Below are 19,952 nucleotides of genomic sequence, written 5' to 3' on the forward strand. Positions count from 1 at the left end.
TTTCTGATAATGAAATTTCTCTCTCTCTCTCTCTCTCTATCTCTTTGTCTCACTCACTCTCTCTGTACTCATAGGGGGCTGATCAATCTCAAAGATAAAGTGTTGGTGCTGGAGCCAGCAAAGAAACCCAACAGCACCATGCATCATCTCTATAGAGGAGAACATCTCAACTTTTCCCAAGGCACATGTGGACATGGACACAACATATCCTCCACTACAGGGCTCCCATCAAGTCTGGGGTCACTTAGCTCACACAGCACAAGGGTAAGCAACCCTAACTATTAAACATCTGTATAATAGAAATGTTTAAGCAGTATGATGTACAGTTAATCCATATATGTCAACGAACTAACTGAACTTAAGTTTTGTGATGTCACATTTACATGCGTAAATACCTTAGAGGTTAACGGTGACATAAAAATTAGCTATGACTCTTTTGGTGCACAGATCCACACCAATGTCCCAAGGTTTGGATACAGCTTCTAGTGTAGGAAATCATAAATTTGGATATTGGTACATTTCTGTGAGCATTTGATGGCATTTAGCCACAGACATGTCAGTGGGGATATGTACTGATGCCATCCCATCCTATCCCAGAGTTACTGAAGGGTGCATCAAAGAACACAGTTCCAGTGTTTCAGCACATCGTCATCCATCCATCCATTATCTGTAACCGCTTATTCAATTCAGGGTCACGGTGGGTCCAGAGCCTACCTGGAATCATTGGGCGCCTGGAGGGGGCGCCAGTCCTTCACACACACACTCACACATTCGGACACTTTTTGAGTCACCAATCCACCTACCAACGTGTGTTTTTGGACTGTGGGAGGAAACTGGAGCACCTGGAGGAAACCCACGCAGACACAGGGAGAACACACCACACTCCTCACAGACAGTCACCCGGAGGAAACCTACGCAGACACAGGGAGAACACACCACACTCCTCACAGACAGTCACCCGGAGGAAACCCACACAGACACAGGGAGAACACACCAACTCCTCACAGACAGTCACCCGGAGGAAACCCACACAGAAACAGGGAGAACACACCAACTCCTCACAGACAGTCACCCGGAGGAAACCCACGCAGACACAGGGAGAACACACCACACTCCTCACAGACAGTCACCCGGAGGAAACCCACACAGACACAGGGAGAACACACCAACTCCTCTCAGACAGTCACCCGGAGGAAACCCACGCAGACACGGGGAGAACACACCACACTCCTCACAGACAGTCACCCGGAGGAAACCCACACAGACACAGGGAGAACACACCAACTCCTCACAGTCACCCGGAGGAAACCCACGCAGACACAGGGAGAACACACCACATTCCTCACAGACAGTCACCCGGAGGAAACCCACGCAGACACAGAGTGAACACACCACACTCCTCACAGACAGTCACCCAGAGGAAACCCACGCAGACACAGGGAGAACACACCACCCTCCTCACAGACAGTCACCCGGAGCGGGAATCGAACTCACAGGTCCCTGGAGCTGTGTGACTGCGACACCTACCTGCTGCGCCACCGTGCCGCCCCTCGCATCATTACTGTTCAATTAAAAACATGTATCACAATTACTGTGGATTTAATTTTTACAACATCATTTGAACACGGCAGCATGTCCTTCACGTCCTTCACTGCAGCACATACTTTGTGTCCTTCACTGCAATATGTCCTTCACATCATGTACAAATTTTATAATGAATGGACCAATAGAAATGCTCCAGAATTACTTGGAATAAAATCTTTTTACGCTCACATTCCATTGAAAGTTCATTCATTCATTCATTATCTGTAACCCTTATCCAGTTCAGGGTCACGGTGGGTCCAGAGCCTACCTGGAATCATTGGGCACAAGGCAGGAATACACCCTGGAGGGGGCGCCAGTCCTTCACAGGGCAACACAGACACACACATACACATTCACTCACACCTTTTGAGTCGCCAATCAACCAACCAACATGTGTTTTTGGACTGTGGGAGGAAACCGGAGCACCCGGAGGAAACCCACGGAGACACAGGGAGAACACACCAACTCCTCACAGACAGTCACCCAGAGCGGGAATCGAACCCACAACCTCCAGGTTCCTGGAGCTGTGTGACTGCGACACTAACCTGCTGCGCCACTGTGCCGCCCTCATAGAAAGTTAAAAAGGTTTTTCCTGTAAAATACTATTTTGGAAGATACATGTTTGTAAGTGGCAGCTGATCTGGTTAGTGTTTCATTCTGAGTTTGTTTGTTTGTCTAAATGTATTTTGGAGATATATCGTATTATATTACATTAGGTTTTGAAGATTTCATGAGCGTATTTCTCACTAAGAATATAGTACCACTGTTTAAAGTAAATATTAAAAGAAACTGAATATGAAATAATATGAAAGACGTTCAAGGCCAGGGTTTTTTATCCTTCTTAAGGCCCTGCAGCCAACATATTTAGGAGCTGATACTTTAAATTATGGCCCTTAGAGTGATGTGAGATTCCTTTCATTTCTTCATGCTAAAAATGAATCACATTTTCCAAATATAATATTTTCCATGCAAATACACATGCGAGTGTTTGAGACAGGAGGCAATTTGTGTAGTGGCTGCCGCTGGTTCTTTCTATGCATTAAGTAAATGGGAAAACGCTGTAATGGTTCATGAAGCATTAACAAAGCAGATAAACTCTAATGGCACCAGATATCAAATGGCTCAGATAAGTGCCTGCTTTCCGCTGGCCAGGCGAGATTATGTTCAGTAAGTCAAGAAAAAAAATATATATATTGTATAATTTTCACATTGCTGTGTCATTTTGGTTTTTAGAGCCATGCACAAACAAACCAGACAATGATGCACCAACAAATTAAATTGCACTCCATTCCAGTATCTCCAAAATTGTAACTGTAAAAGAAACATATTTGTTAATAAGTCTTTGATCATATAACACATTCAGTAATTCCTGCCTCATCCTCTGATAATAACAATAATGACCCTGTCTTACTAACTACCTCACCCATAGTGTTGGGGTTTCACAGAGCCATCAGTGAACACTGACCTAAAAACACAAGAGACTTGGTGTAGCTTTGGTTTTCTGCCTGAGCTAGGAATTGAACCACAATCTGCTGTGTTTTACTTACTGCACAATACCAAACAACAATTTCTGAAACCACACCCATAAACCATAGGTGCTGTGCTAAGGTGCAAGAGGTCAATAGATCTGTTTCCAGTCCTGTCTGTTACACTTCTATAGCAACTGTGTTAGTTCCATATCTAGACAGAGTGAGTGTTTACATGCACTCAATAATCCTTTAAAATATATTTCTGCAGTTATCTAATTAGCAGCAGGTAGTGTCGCAGTCACACAGCTCCAGGGGCCTGGAGGTTGTGGGTTCGATTCCCGCTCCGGGTGACTGTCTGTGAGGAGTGTGGTGTGTTCTCCCTGTGTCTGCGTGGGTTTCCTCCGGATGACTGTCTGTGAGGAGTTGGTGTGTTCTCTCTGTGTCTGCGTGGGTTTCCTCCGGGTGACTGTCTGTGAGGAGTTGGTGTGTTCTCTCTGTGTCTGCGTGGGTTTCCTCCGGGTGACTGTCTGTGAGGAGTTGGTGTGTTCTCCCTGTGTCTGCGTGGGTTTCCTCCGGGTGACTGTCTGTGAGGAGTTGGTGTGTTCTCTCTGTGTCTGCATGGGTTTCCTCCGGGTGACTGTCTGTGAGGAGTTGGTGTGTTCTCTCTGGTATTTGGTGGGTGGATTGGCGACTCAAAAGTGTCCATAGGTGTGAGTGTGTGAGTGAATGTGTGTGTGTGTGTTGCCTGTAAAGGACTGGCGCCCCCTCCAGGGTGTATTCCCGCCTTGCGCCCAATGATTCCAGGTAGGCTCTGAACCCACTGCGACCCTGAACTGGATAAGCGCTTACAGACAATGAATGAATGAATTAATGAATGAGTTATCTAATTATTCAGTGGCCATATATTTAGCATACTCCAATTTCTGAGATCAGAGTAAAGATTAAAAAATCTTTTAAGAGAAAGCAACTATGGTGGTGTTTTCAGAAATCATTGTTTGGTATTGTGCAGTGGGTTTCAAAGGGATACACAGTGTATTCAGGAACAGACACACATTTCAAAGTCTGTTTCCATCTTAACAGCAATGTAGAGAAAACAGTGAGAGTGTGTAACATTAGAAATCATAAAAATAGAATATCCATATCTGCAGGTAAAGATATTCCATGTTTCAAAACAGCATCAGGCAGTTGTCACATCATTCTGTGATATTATTGGCTGTTCAGATTACTGCTGGATTCATATAAGCTCTGAGTTTTCCCCATTATCCGAGAACTCAACTGCATGTGCACTTAATGGATTAATCACAAAATCAAATTGTGTGCAGTTATCGGATTATTAAATGCATGTAAACGCATGCAGAGATGGAGAATGGACTAAAATAAGCTGTGTCTTCAGACAGGGTTAAAAATAGCAGATGCATTTCATGGCTATGGTTTAATACAAAAAGTGATCAATCTATTATTAACTAAAGTGCCCTGTAATACAAGCTCATATTGTAATTGTCAGGACTGTATTTGAGTCCTACACTGTAGATATACACATACAAGTATCCACACACATACATTTTGAGTGTGAATATGTTGTGCAAGTGTTCCATGACAGGAGTAGGACTGATTTTATGAGCAAAGAGTATCCATAAATGGCTCTCAGCTACAATGAGTGTTGAAATAGAGGAAGATAAAGACATAAAAATGGCGTATTTACTTTATAGGGCCTGCAGTTACATAGAAATGTCTTTTGCCTCTGTAAATATATCAAAGCCTGAGGACCCCTGCTGTATCCTGACCTTGAATAAGGGCAACACGACCGTATGAACTACCCACACCTTTCAGGCAGAGATTGAAGGGGGTCTCCACTTTGCTGCTGGTTTTGTCCGTTTGAGAATTAACAGCCAGGTTCCTAATACTGTAGATAAGCACTGAGATGGTTTAATGTGACAGGCATTGTGCTGCCCGAATGCAGATTGTTAGAAAGGGGCTGGAGATTGGCATGATGACTCAGGCTCAGCTTATAATGTCTGTCAAAAGCACAATACACAGCAGGGCTTTCACAGAGCCAGCCATTTGCGAGATTTACAACGCTTTTAGAAATATGGCTTTACATGCAGGGTTAGAAGGGTTTAGCCCCTTTTTTCTGTCGCTCACACACAAACACACCTAAGGGTGTGGATTTCTGTGCAGACCTCTCTTTCACCTCTAGCAAATGTCACAGCTCTGACATAAAGAGACTTTTTCAGGTTTTGTTCCAGCCCTCTGCCGGCTTCTGTGGTGGAGTTTGAGCGTGCTAGGAGCGGTAATCACAGTCGTTCTCAATGCAAAAGGTGTCATGGAGGCTTTTATACCCATTAAATAGATTAGTCACTGAAACAAAAGGGAACAATAGCTATTCACAGACAGATTTCACAGTGAGAAAGTGATATTTGTCCAGAGTGAACAATGTCATTGAAAGGGCAAAAATATCTAGGACGTCTGTCCATTCCTTTCCGTGCTTACATTCAGTTTGGTTCTTATTCTCGTGTTCAGTTTGGAGCAGCTATGGCCTAAAGGTCAGTGAAGGTTGCAGGTTCAATCTCCTCGACTGGCAGGAAATTTCAGGACAGGGAGAGTGATGGAAGAGCACTGTCCTCCTCCGTAATCCACAGCCGAGTTGCCCTTGAGCAAGTCGCATATTAAAGTTATAAGGAGCGTTTCCACCCCTGAGTAATTGAATGAAGCACATTATAGGGTAGGCACAATAGAAGAAAGGAAATTTGCATATCAGTAACAAAGAGAGTAATTAAGAGACATCAGATTCTGACCTGTTTCTCCTATAATTCTTGGTTCTGTGTGTTTTGGTGCTCAGCCCAAGCGCCAAATAAATTCAGATACCGCATGTGGAGCTCCTAAGCCCCCGTATTTAGTGTTCCAACAAACCGGAATAATCTCTTGAACGGTCTCACAAATTGCTGGTCGAATGAGGTAGGCTCAGGCAGGGAGAAAAGTAAAGCAATGTGGTCCTCTGGGACTAAACTTGCGTTACACTGCTGATTTGCTTCTTTCAAAGCAACTGTAAACCTCCATGCAGCACAAGCATCTTCACTGAAAAAGACTCTGTGACAAAGCTTGGCCCCATGTTGAGGCTTGGATAGTTGATGGGCACACAGTGGGAATATAAGATGGCTGTAGTGATTGTGAGTAATGTTCTGTAACATTCCTCTCTTATCCAGAGTCACGACAGTGAAAGGTAAAGAGTGAAAAGCAGAAGATTAAGCTCACAGTACAAGGTCTGGAAAAGGATGGAGAATTGGTGGTGTTTAGAATATAGTGGTTTGCCTCATTTGAGTTCAAAGTGATTGGACAGTAGGATATAGTGAAAACAGTTATTTTCAGAAATATCCAATAATCCACGTGTTTACGTAATACAAAATATTATCAAAAGATTGAAAATAAAATGCTGTATAACATTTCATCTTTATTTTTTATCAGCCTTTATGGATAGTAATATATTTATTTAAGATTACTTATAAAATTTAAATGTGCTCAATGACAATAACAGACTAATCAAAATGTTACTTACATGTTGTCTTTGATGAATGTACCCAGTAAACAAGGAATGTCCTTGGACGTTCAAAATAGGTCTAAAAGTAGTCTGTCCGTCAAGGACCTATTTTAAACGTCAATGGACGTCCAAAATCCATCTTAATAAGTTAGTTATCAAGTAGTGACCAATTGATAACGCCAGTGGACGTCCAAAATGCGTTTTATACAAGTAATTTCGGGACCAATTAATAACGTCAATGAACGTCCAAAATACGCCGAATAGTCGTCTTTTCAATGTCTGTGTTTGGACGTCTTTTCAACTTTCATTTTCAATCTTAAGAGAACGTTGATTAGACGGCAGTCATTACGTTATTTCAATGTTGAATCAACGGCTAAATGTTTACTGGGTAATGGAATTTGCTTGAAATATCCCCAACTAATTTATTTTTTTAAGCCCTTTTATGAAACTTTACTTAGGCTTCTGTAACACGTCTTTGCTGACGGGCTGCGTTTCAGGTAATGGTCTATTATGGGTTATTATCCAACATCACACCATCTTTTGCTTGTGTATATAATATATAAATATAAATATATAAAAGTTCAAAATATCACCTCTTTTTAATAAATGATAAACTAATTGTACATAAATAATTTACCATATAAATGTGATGTTTGTGAATTGGAGTGCCCTTTGAAATGTCTTTGATTGCAAGACGAAGGTTGTGAACGGCATGTTTCAGCCCACCAAGAACATGGAGAACAATCCTAAACAGCTCTTTATAACTGAAAGCCCATCGAATGAGGAGGTTGGGAAATAACCTCTGTTGTTTTGAGCAGATAGTCAGTGCTCTTGGGTTGGTGCTCTTCAGAAAATACCTTTAAGATCTGAGTGCAAGCTTTACATGTTTTATTCAGTCCGTCCTTGCACAGTACATTGAAAGTGTTTGCCAGTTCTCTCATATTTAATCTACATTTTCCTCCTTGTTCCTTCTTTCCACATATTCACACCCTCTCTCTCTCTATTCTTCCTCATGTTCTATTTTGCTTTATCTTTTCTCATGCTGTTTCTTTCTCTCTCCTTCCCTCTCTCTTGTCTTCCATACTGCAGCACAAGAGACATGTCCAGAGCAACACTAAGTATGTAGAGCTCATCATTGTGGCAGACAACCGTGAGGTAGGTAACCAAAAATACTCCTGCACCATCTCTGTCTCTCTGAGGGAGCACTCCAGCTCTTTGTCCAGAAAAGCAAAAACACCTCTGTTTAGAGAAGACCTAAGAATGAAGAAGTGAGTGGTGTTGCTGAAACTTTAACCTGTAGGTCAGGGTCATGAATGCTGAACTCTTGTTAGGGTGCTAAAGGGAGGAGGCTTGGTGGCAGATGTCAGTTTGGGGAAGCGCTGGAGTTCATTCAGAGGTTCACACTGCACATGCTGGTCAGTGGGGTGAGGGATTGTTTAAAGTAGCACTTCAGGGTCATTACCCTGGAGTCAGACAGAATCAGAAGACTGCCAGCTGCAGCCACTTGACCCTTGTCGGTTTAAAAGGGCCCCTACTTTATGCTTTTAAATGGAGTATTTCAAAATGATTCTTTCCAAATGAGTTCCAGCTGAATGTGTCTAGAGGCAAAGGGCCTATATAATTATGTATATATAAAAAGTAAAGTCTTTTTTCTTTTTAAATGCGTTGTTTTTTGAATCAGAAAACTGTTACACTCACAGTCATCCACCCTTTCAGCCCACAGTAAGTAAGTCATGTTTGGTATCTATGGGTAAAATGCAAACTTGTAGAATATGATGAAGGCTTACTGACATATTGTTAATGTTAATGTGATGGCTTCCACCTCCTGGATATCTGAACCGGACCATTACACACAGTTCGGATCAGGCTCCTCCTCGTGTCAAACCCTAGGTGAAAATGAATACCCGTATTGACTCAGGGAGTCATTGACACTCTACACTTATGCCCTTTATTTTTGAAACATTTGACCCATTTGAGTTTGACCCCTGCTTGTCCTGACTACAGTTGTGTAATAAAAATATATTTTTTTGCATGCATCCACACCTTCTTCATCACAGTTAATTTATTATTAATTGCTTTATGTTTTATTAAGCAACTACTATTAATTATTCAGGGTTTACTGTCAAACTAATATTCATGAAATAAGGAACTCACCTATGTGTAAACATATGAGCCCTTAGGGTTATCCCTTTATGAAATATACCTTTAGGCAAAGCAGAAATTAATAAAATAAAGTGAATACAAATCAATCAATACATAAAATAACAATAATGATAATACGTTTTCTTGGAACTGCAACAGTAACTGTGGTCAGATTCTGCTGAGTCTCAGCCCTCAGCTCACAACACTTGACAGCAGTAATCTTACAGAACATGGAAGAACATTTTCCATGCTTTGATTCAGTGAAACCTCTTTTATGTTCCCTCGGCTGAGGGCCCGAATATCAAGCTTAGGATCAAGCCCAGCTGTCCACTCTGCCAAAACATGAGAAACAGCCTTAGCATCTGTGCTGAACTGGAACTTAGGTGGAAAATCGTTTGCCTCGTGTGACATTTACAAACGTCAATGTAGAGGAACATTTGAGCAGTGCAGAACATACAGCTTTTTGTCCTTCTTTGGTTTCAGTACCAGAAGCAGGGCAAGGATGTGGAGAAAGTGAAACAGAGGCTGGCTGAGATTGCCAACTATGTGGACAAGGTAAAGCTGATTGATGTGCTTGCTTAATTTATTGTCCTTGGAGGTCCAGATCACTACACAATCTGTTTTTCTATTTCTAGCATAGAACGCTAAGTTCTGCATTGTCATATAGCATGAAAAGTGTGTCAGTAATGAACATCTGACATCCCTCACTCAACTGTATAACTGAATCGGGGCTTAGGAAGAGTGTTCACTGAGGTATCGTAAGATATTCCTCACAGAGAGAGACCAGTATCTCACCCATACTTCCAAATATGTAGATTTTCTCTATAATGAGTCTTATACTGTAGTTATTATGTATTATTATGTAGATAAACAGTTATTATCCATCAGAAAAAAACCTGTATAGATTAGATGTATGGACAGAAATATAAAAACGTTTTGTTTTGCGTTAAAAATATCAGAACATGGTTTAAATGTGTAAGTTTAGCTTTTGATTTGCTTTAGTTCTACAGGGCGCTGAATATCCGTGTGGCTTTGGTGGGCTTGGAGGTGTGGAGCGACTCAGATAAATGTCCTGTCACCCAGGATCCTTTCACCACTCTGCATGAGTTCCTGGACTGGAGGAAGCTCAAGCTGCTACCGCAGAGACCCCATGATAATGCCCAACTCATCAGGTACAGAGTTAGGGGCCTAATCAGCTTCCATATCATTATTTAAAAATGTAACAGTGGACTCCAGCACAATATACATTTTTACTGTAAATACACAATTTAATGTTATTTTATTAACTGAAATGATACACAATATATACCACTTTATACATGCTTTTGGCTAAATAAGATCAATCAAAATACATGAAAGATATAAGAATGAAAAGCCCGTGTTCTCCTTCTGTGAACCGGAGTGCTGTGCTTTGGCTGTTAAAATATTCCTACCATAAACTCCCAGTTTTTTATTGCCTTGTTTTGCGCTCTCCAAATTCATCTAATCTGATGATGAACCCTGTATGATCTTTATCTGAACTTCAAGAAAAGGGAAAGGGCTAAACAGAGAAATGCAGCAGGATTCTGTAGGAATGAAGTATTCTGGAGCAAAGCCCAGACTTACAGACTGACTAGCAATTCGTGTCCAAAGGTTTGGCATTGTCTAGACAGTGGATATGCATGTTGTATCAGTTTATATACATGAATATCTCTCTCTCTCTCTCTCTCTCCCTCCAGTGGTGTGTATTTCCAGGGCACCACCATTGGCATGGCTCCCATTATGAGCATGTGCACTGCTGAGCAGTCAGGGGGCATTGTAATGGTAAGAGGCTTGCTGGTTGATAATGGATACTTAAAATAAAATCACAACATTAATTTTGTTCAGAATTTCTCTAACTGGAAAAGGCCTGCGGTATAAAGAGCTGTCCGTGCTCCAGGCACTTGTGTTTCCCACACATCATTTGAAATGTATAATGCACTACACTTTGGATGGGGTTTCTGTGCAACCTAGCAACAGTAGCTATGAAAGAAATTGAATCAAAGGAATATGCATTTAGTTATAGCTTGTTGAATCATATTCATATTTCGATTATTGCTGTGATTCCATATTGTTCCACTCTTCCCCACGCTGCTCTGTCTGCTGAAGACATTATGTCTCAGTCGTCCAGAGATAGTGCCCATAAATCACCTCAATGTATCGATTACACGAGACACGGCTGTTACTGTCTAATGAGGCAGAACACACAGAGGGTCAGCAGGGGAAACATCATATCCACTGAGAGGAGGACACAGAGCAGTAAGCTTGGTTCTGTGACTGATTAGTGGTGAGGCAACAGTGCTGGAATGGAACCCTGCCCCAGATCTGAATCCAGACCATTGTTAAGTTTTTAGTATGTCGTTGGTACTCAAACTGAATTTTGCCAATTCCCGAATGCCATGGATCTCCTTTATCTGGTTTTCCAAAGTTTCCCAAACATCTCAATTTCTTGCACAATGACTTGGTGAATGGAGCAGATGTTGTCATGAGATTGGCAAAATCAAACTGGACGTTATATTGCTTTCAATGAACCCATGAAAAATACAAACATAAAAAAGAAATTGCCACCACTTTTGATGGAATTTCACAGTCAATTTGGGATTGATGTTATTCCCAGTTTCTATATCAGTTTATGAGGTAAATGGTGCTCAGCATAACTAATTCATTCATTCATTTATTCATTATCTGTAGTTGCTTATCCAGTTCAGGGTTGTGGTGGGTCCAGAGCATACCTGGAATCATTGGGCACAAGGCGGGAACACGCCCTGGAGGGGGCAACTAGTTAATTGTCCCTGTCACGCCCTCGTCAAGTCTGTTTTTCCGGCCATGTGCATTTTAGCACATGGCTATGTTTGTTGTTGTTCTAGTCCCGCCTTTGTTCCGCCTCCTCGTCTGTGTCATTTGTTAACCTGCCCCCTTGTTAGCTGTCCAGGTGTATCTTGTCTATGTCTTGTATTTAAGTTCCTTTGTGTCTCTCCTGTTTGTCGGTCATTCGTTCTCTTACCCGTTCCTATTCCTAGTCTTGTTTCGCTTCTATTGTCGCTCAGTCCGGTCTGTCAGTCTCTATCGTGTTATGTTGTCGTTTTACTTCCTAGTTATGTTGTTTAACCCTGTAGTCTGTCTGTCCGTATCTCTAGTTTGTCTGTATTCCTCTTCAGTCTGTTTAGCTCTCTGTCCTGTTAGTTTGTTAGCTCTCTAGTCCCTGTCCCTTTAGCACTGTTTAGCACTCCATGTTTATGTTTAATCTGTTCAGCACGTGTTTAGGTTTCGTCTATTTAACTCTGTGTCCTAGTTTAGTTCGCTTAGCTCCTTTGTCCATGTCTCTGTTAGCTCTCTGTTAGTTATCTTGTTATCGAAAGCTCTCTGTTTGTTATTCTTTTTGTAAATTAAAGTTCACTGTGTTTAGCGTGTGCGTCCGCCTCCGTCAGTCCGCACCCCACGAGCCTGACAGTCCCACAAATTTAACTGAATTGTCCCACACACTCCAGTAGTAAAACTACTATCAGACTGTTGCATGTCGTCATTGGGCAACTACGAGGTGTGAAACACTGGTCTTTCAGCAGCGTTGTGTGAATGCAGCGTAAGGCTTTGTCAGTGTGATTAAAGATGCGTGTGGCTCATTCAGACTCAGAGTGATGGATCCTCCAGCCTCCTCCATTACAGATCAGCACAGTTCAACACCGCTATCAGTCTCAGCCCCCCACCCCACCTCACCCTCCTGCTGCCAGTGAGAAAACAGAGTCCCCCCAGGGGTCTGAAGAGCAAATCGCCGGACTGAATACTCAGAGACCCAATGAGTGATGTCTCTGCTGCTTCCATTGACCATTGACCAACACAAAAAATCAGGGGAAACATCTTTCTTCAGCTCAGCAGGGTCTTATCGAATGTTTATATGCAGAGAATGTGTTATACATCGATGCACTGTGCGGATGTTTCCTGTACTGCATCTCCATGTTCTTTCCTATTCATTATCTCTCTGCAGACATTTACAGCCAGTGTGTGTTTTAGCTCTATCAGTGCCGATATAAACAGTATGTCACCAAAATATGACTCACAGACATCAGGTTTTAGAGAGTATTAGAAAGGAATATACACATATGGAATGTGTTCATTCAAGAATCGTTAAATCTGCTTAAAACATTTCCTTTTCTGTGATTACACTGGATAATCATTTCCTTGTACTTATCACAGACTAAAACCTGTTGATTCAAATGCATCCAGTTAAGAACGGGGAAACTATTATTATCTCCGGTAGTCAATTGTGTGATTCAGATGCAGCAGAAACGATTAGTCTGGAATCTGTCGGTGCATTCCTTTAAGATAAACTCACAGAAATACTCACCTGCAGCGCATGACCTGGAAAGGGAGATAATTCTGCCCCCTCTCGTATTAATCACATGCATAATTCCTCCTGTCTTCTGTCTCCTGCTTTAATGTCAAATACTGTCTTAACAGAGCATAGCTAGAGCTGACAGCTGGCCAAGCGTCTGCTCTCTTCAGCTCATGAATGGTTTCTTCTGCTTCTCTCTCCACTCCAAACTTTTAAATATCTCCTCTTTAATGTTGTCTCTACTACTTCCACTTTCTCTCCACATTGTGCTTTCCTTCCATCTCTCACTGCTGTAGAGAAGTACATACAACCTTAGCAAATACTTTCTTTCTACCAGTAGTCTTTGTTATTTCCTATAAATCACGTGCTACAGAAATTTTAACTGAAGCACGCCAATTGCGTCTGAATTTATAAAATACCTATGCACAGAATGCACAGATGTATACAGGTGAGAGACAATAGGTCTCTCCTATTGTCTAATAAACCTGCTTTCAAATTGGGAGTAATTACTCAATAGATCAATATTCAGATGGTGAGATTTAAGAAATACTATGAAGTGAATGTATGAGGGGAGAGTGATATAAAAGAAGCCATTACTTTATAGAGTAAATCTCTTATGAAATCAAGATTCTGGTCATGGGATATAAGGAAAACAGGAGCTTGAGGCAGATTGACGCAAGCACAAGATGATTTTATTAGTGCAGATCCAACAATCAACATAATCTTCAGCAGGGAGCAGAGCATAGGTCATTAGGGTCTGCAGCAAGTAATCCATAATCAAGAAGAAAAAAAAAGAGTAAAACAGATTGAAGCAGGACACAACTAGACATCAGACATGAAAGAAAAAGCAGGAAATTGAAAGTACAAAAGAAATCACATTAGGAACAAGTGAAGACAAAGAAAAGCCTTGAAGCTTTGATGCAAAGCTTGGAACTGTACAGAAAATAATACATAAAAAACATCGCACAACAGTAAGAGCTATTTTTACAAACACGAAATGACAAAATAACCTGAAACAGGTGAACACAGTACGTGGAAGGAAATAGAACAGAGCTGAATCATGATATAACACAGCTAACAACAAGAATGAATGTGACGGATAATGCCAGGGCGTTTTTGTCAAAAATCCCTGATGTATGAACAGAACTAGTGGGACAGTGGCCATAATAAAAACACATACTAACCAGGTCCATGTGCAGACATGTGGCGGGCATAAAAATTATTATATTTAAGTGGTGTCAACAGTCTGTTGAAAACAGCCTAAAAGATTACACTTTGGCCAGTGTGGGGAATGCAACACAGTCTCTAGAGCACAGAAACTTAGCTTTTTGTAAGCTTTTTTTGTAATAATTAAGAGGATCATCTTACCTCATAGGGCGGCACGGTGGCGCAGCAGGTAGTGTTGCAGTCACACAGCTCCAGGGGCCTGGAGGTTGTGGGTTCGATTCCCGCTCCGGGTGACTGTCTGTGAGGAGTGTAGTGTGTTCTCCCTGTGTCTGCATGGGTTTCCTCCGGGTGACTGTCTGTGAGGAGTGTGGTGTGTTCTCTCTGTGTCTGCGTGGGTTTCCTCCGGGTAACTGTCTGTGAGGAGTGTGGTGTGTTCTCCCCGTGTCTGCATGGGTTTCCTCCGGGGTGACTCTCTGTGAGGAGTTGGTGTGTTCTCCCTGTGTCTGCGTGGGTTTCCTCTGGGTGACTGTCTGTGAGGAGTGTGGTGTGTTCTCCCTGTGTCTGTGTGGGTTTTCTCCGGGTGACTGTCTGTGAGGAGTGTGGTGTGTTCTCCCTGTGTCTGCGTGGGTTTCCTCCGGGTGCTCCGGTTTCTTCCCACAGTCCAAAAACACGTTGGTAGGTGGATTGGCGACTCAAAAGTGTCCGTAGGTGTGAGTGAATGTGTGTGTGTGTTGCCCTGTGAAGGACTGGCGCCCCCTCAAGGGTGTATTCCTGCCTTGCGCCCAATGATTCCAGGTAGTCTCTGGGCCTACTACGACCCTGAACTGGATAAGCGCTTACAGATAATAAATGAATGAATGAATCTTACCTCATATAAATATTTGTTTGTTGTTCTCAATGAACCTATTATAGAATGTGATGCTTTCATAGCATAGATGTGTATCTGTGGCATTTTAGAGGGGAAAAGATTTTTATGCTGAGGGGATGCGTGGCTAGTCCTGCACCAGACTGTAACTAGAGTTGACCAAAGACTGATTCAACTGTGTCTCACCAAAATGAATCTTGAACAATGTTAAAGGCCACTATAATAGAATAAATATAGTCAGCAAGTGAGCACTTATATTCGAAGGGCTTAAGGACAGTACCTCACACCTATGTGGTGGTGGATTCTTGATGTTGAGATATATTTGTTGGAAGGAAAAAAAAGAGATGGTGCTGAATTTAAGCTGTTGCTTCAGAAAAAAAAAATTGGCAGCTTAGGATAGAGATAATCTTTCTACAGAAAGATCCAGAGCAGAATTGGTTTGACTTAAGGTTGTTCTATAGTGGCCCACTCAAAGCCCTGATCTCCATCCAGCTAAATCTCTAAAGAACTACAGTGCAAATCGCCATCTGACTAACCATCATTTGTGCACCCTGGAGCTAGTCTGACTGGAAGACAGAGTGAGTCAGTGGCGCTCTTTGAAATAACAAGAGCTGATATGAACATGCAGAATTTCAGTTTTCCTTAATATATATGTTCTAACATTAGACGTTGACATATGTACTAACATCACACATCAATAAATAATACGTCTGAATACTTGTTCTGACAATTTTAATACTGTATATTTACAGAAATATTGCCTCTACTGGATCTATAAGTCTAGGTGGTGACTGGTAATTTATTTATAGTCATTTTGAAACAGGTCTATTGATCCCTTCATCGTGAAATTTTCAAATAATCAATAAAAGTTAAAGGGCAGCTGCTGTATTCAATTGATGTATAAATATAGAAAAAGGACCATACCAATTTGTGTGTGTGTGTGTGTGTGTGTGTTTGTGCATGTGTGTGTATATGCATGTAAAGGCTTATGGTCAGCCATACAATACTTTCCTCTTCTCTTTCTCTACCTCCATCTGTTCCATTCTCTTCTCAATCTGTGTGTGAAGGTCGGCTGTTTTAGTGAAATTATATTGTCCTCATTTCAAAAAGAAACACATCTGCAGTGGACCAGCTGCTCTGTGGCCAACACTAGCATTAATCTGCCTGGTGCCTACTCTCTGTCTCTTTCCCACACACACACACACAGAGTTCCAGGGTTCCACATTAAGTCAGGGCACACAAGTATATGTCTCTTCTTCAGAGCGCTCCTAAATGGCTTAGCCACTTGCAGAGGAGGAGACTGTCTTAGTGTAGATTCCGCTTTGGTAACATTTAGCAATTAGATAAACCACACAGTCCTTACTCGTGGTTCTGTGAATGGGTGTGTGGAAAAGTAATTACATATGCTGTTAGTGCTTGTGCTTTATCGATTAGTCCCCTCATGTGAAACAAGCGTTTGCTAGTTATTAGTGAAAGGAAAACAAATGCACGTGGAGATGGTGGTAAGAATCTAATCTTAGGAATGCAGCTGGTGTGTAATTGACCCTGACCAGAGTGGCACTGGAAACGGAGGAGAGTAATTGGGTTTACTTGTTTGGAAATGTAATTGATCGCTCTTATGAAATTGTGCCACTGCTGTTTATGGCACCACGCTGTGAACATGTTGATTTATTTGGGAGGACGTGTTGATGTAGTTTATGCAATTAACAGTGACTCTCGCTTTGTTTTTTTTTTTGCACTCTCTCTCTCTCATCCATCCATCATCCACTCTTCCTCTTTCTCTCTCAGGACCACTCTGATAACCCCCTTGGGGCTGCAGTTACTCTGGCCCATGAACTGGGACACAACTTTGGAATGAACCATGATACACCAGAGCGGGGGTGTGGCTGCAGGGTGACGGCTGATAGAGGAGGCTGCATCATGACTCCATCCACTGGGTGAGTACCTCAAGGGATATTAGTCTCTTATACACATCTTGATATGTCAAGGGCCGTTGAATGTATCAGTTAGTCCAATCTCAGCTTTGGTTTCATTAATGAGATCTCCTCCTCTAGAACAAAGACAGGGCGATTTCACCAATCATGCTCCATTCTTCAGTCACAAGGAGAGGTTCTCAGTGGAATCAGGTGGTGCTGTTTAGGGTTGGAATGTATAATAGTAAAAATAATGATAATCATGTTTCAATCAAACAGAGCTTGGCCATATGTAAAAATAAATGTTAATTTGAGTGAACGATTTACAATTCACCACCATATTGGATCAAGGGCATGTTTTTCCAATGGGAAGGCAGTCATGTAGCATATCAAAGAAATAAAAGGGTGTCCTGTGACTTTTGACTCACCCTGTAGAACCATTTCCTTTAATAATGAAAAGACTTAATTATGGTGTGCACTCTATATTCAGTGATAAGGCTGAGTAGCAGCAAATTAAATGTACAATAAGAAGGGACTGAATATAGAGCCCTGCAGCACACCACATAGAAATTTATGCTTCATGGAATCATAATCAACAAGACCAAATGTTGTCTTTAATTTCACCCTATGGTAAACTGATTAAAATTCCAGACAACAACGCTATTGCAGTGCTGTCACGTAGGATCTCTTAGGAACTGTTTTAATACTACTATTACTGGCATTCTTTACCTTTAATAGGAAATACATTCATTCATTCATTCATTATCTGTAACCCTTATCCAATTCAGGGTCGCGGTGGGTCCAGAGCCTACCTGGAATCATTGGGCGCAAGGCGGGAATACACCCTGGAGGGGGCGCCAGTCCTTCACAGGGCAACACACACATTCACTCACACCTACGGTCACTTTTGAGTAAGGAAATACATAATATTTCTAAATATAATTGTACATATAAGAACTTTATTCTGGGCACATGAACTGAATTTGATTTAAAAAATAAAATTTTGCCAAAGCATGACCTCATTATGTTTTATTAAAGTGACCAACTACTGCAGAAAACATGTATTCATTCATTTTAGCAAAAATGTATTTGATGAAAGTTTCATAGGGAATTATTTGTTGTTTACAGCATATTTGGGCATATCATATCCAATCACTTTTTAAAAGATAGCCATGGCTTTTTCTTTTTTAATTTGTAAGTGGAAGCACATTTTACAGTTGTGTTAGTTATTGACACTGTCATAAGTGATTGCACACTATGTCCAAAATTTTGTAGACTACCCTTATAATTAATGAAGTCATACATCACAGTGGTCAGACCATCTGCTTCTCTTGCTGAATATACACCATATCCAAAAATACACTGTCACCCTTTATAATTTGTGAATTCAGCTTCTTTAAAGTGCACACACTGCGGAGACAGACATTCAGTTGCACACGTACTGTTTGTATAATCCCTAATCTCCACTGAAAAGTATTGAAAGTACAGTTAAAAACTCTGGCACTTTAATACATTGGGCTAGAATTGTAAAAAGCCAGCCATCACAGAGTTGAGTGACAGAGCTTCATTCAGTACTTTACGGATGAGCTTCAGTGGCATTTGTGATTCAAAATGAAGCATCTGTAGCTGAACTCACTTATGGTTTAGTAGGTGAATGCTGAAAATTTGTTGCAGGAATGTTCCAACATTCAGCCCTCTGGGAGACACACACACACACACACATCAAATAGTGTAGAATAATTTTTGCCTGAAATCATTCGTGATTAAGTTAATAATACTTGTCTTTGAAACACTGCCATTTCCAATTGGAAATGCTTAGCCGTGGAGTTGACGGCTCTTTTCACTTATCCTTTAGCTTATAAACAACATCAAGGCAAGGCAAGGCAGGTTTATTTAAAGAGCACCTTTCATACAAAAAGCAAATCACAGTGATTTACAGAAGAAACAGTTCAATTAAAAGCAATAATAAAAATCATAAAAGTCCAATAAAACAATTAAAATATTGCAATAAAAGTAAATACATAAAAAGAGTAAACGAAAACATGATAAAAATGATTAAAACAATAAACGAAAAGAACATCAGAGACATGTGTTACATGTTTAAGCACTCGATTTTCATCGGAGGGGGTCTTAAATATGAATGCAGCATTTTCAGCAATTGTATATCAATAGTTAAACTTTTTTGCAGGATTTACATAACCCTACAGCTTGAGAAGTTGACAGCGTAATTAAAATCACTGTTTAGGAGAATCCTATTATAGTTTCTCAAGCATAATTACAGTAACCCTGAGAAGTTTGTAGGAAGCGGGTGTATACTTTGGTGAGCAAGAGAAAGCTTGGAGCAGCATCAGTGGGAGACTTTGTGTTTTTGTAATTAAAGCTGTCAGTCATGTCAATCAAAGTATCACTCCTCATGCTTGTCTCCATCTGAAGCCTAGGCCTTGTTTGATGGTAAACAGTCATGCTATTTATATTGCCTTTGTTGTTGTTGTTGTTTCTTTTGTTTTTCCTTAATAAAGCAAATGAAAAGCCAAACAGAACATACAGATTAATACGGCAAGAAAGTGTAAATAAAATGCACGGAAACTGAATAAGCCATCAAGTAATTAAACATAAAAACATATACCGATGATTAATCACAGCCTGAATGAAGCACGTGTTTTGTGGTCCTGAGGTTTGCTAGTACTCAAGACTGTCACCAGCCCCTGCCTCATTACTCTCTAATGAGCTCCATTTGCTCAGCTGAGCCCAACCACATGCATAGCCACAATAGCCATTAGCCTTTAGCCAGATCCTTATTATCCTGGCCCCAATTGACCTCCACCCCAGATTAAGGCTAAGTCCCTCCACCATCATTGATAGCTATCATATGTCAACATATGGACGTGTGTAACGTGTTGCTAATTTGTTGTCTGTCATGCGCTATGAG

At 41.1% G+C, this 19,952-nt stretch overlaps 1 protein-coding gene across 1 annotated transcript in view; it reads left to right on the forward strand.

Annotated features, from left to right (window-relative positions):
* Positions 1–19,952, forward strand: part of LOC136691735 (disintegrin and metalloproteinase domain-containing protein 12) — a 133,396-nt gene that overhangs the window by 78,177 nt on the left and 35,267 nt on the right. Inside the window, exons 6-11 of the mRNA XM_066664474.1 lie at positions 75–264; positions 7,678–7,743; positions 9,214–9,285; positions 9,733–9,902; positions 10,449–10,533; positions 16,899–17,047. Coding sequence (XP_066520571.1) covers positions 75–264; positions 7,678–7,743; positions 9,214–9,285; positions 9,733–9,902; positions 10,449–10,533; positions 16,899–17,047 — 732 coding nt within the window. The remainder of the gene's footprint in view (positions 1–74; positions 265–7,677; positions 7,744–9,213; positions 9,286–9,732; positions 9,903–10,448; positions 10,534–16,898; positions 17,048–19,952) is intronic.

This window comes from Hoplias malabaricus, chromosome 3 (genome assembly GCF_029633855.1).
Source record: "Hoplias malabaricus isolate fHopMal1 chromosome 3, fHopMal1.hap1, whole genome shotgun sequence".
Lineage (NCBI taxonomy): Eukaryota > Metazoa > Chordata > Actinopteri > Characiformes > Erythrinidae > Hoplias > Hoplias malabaricus.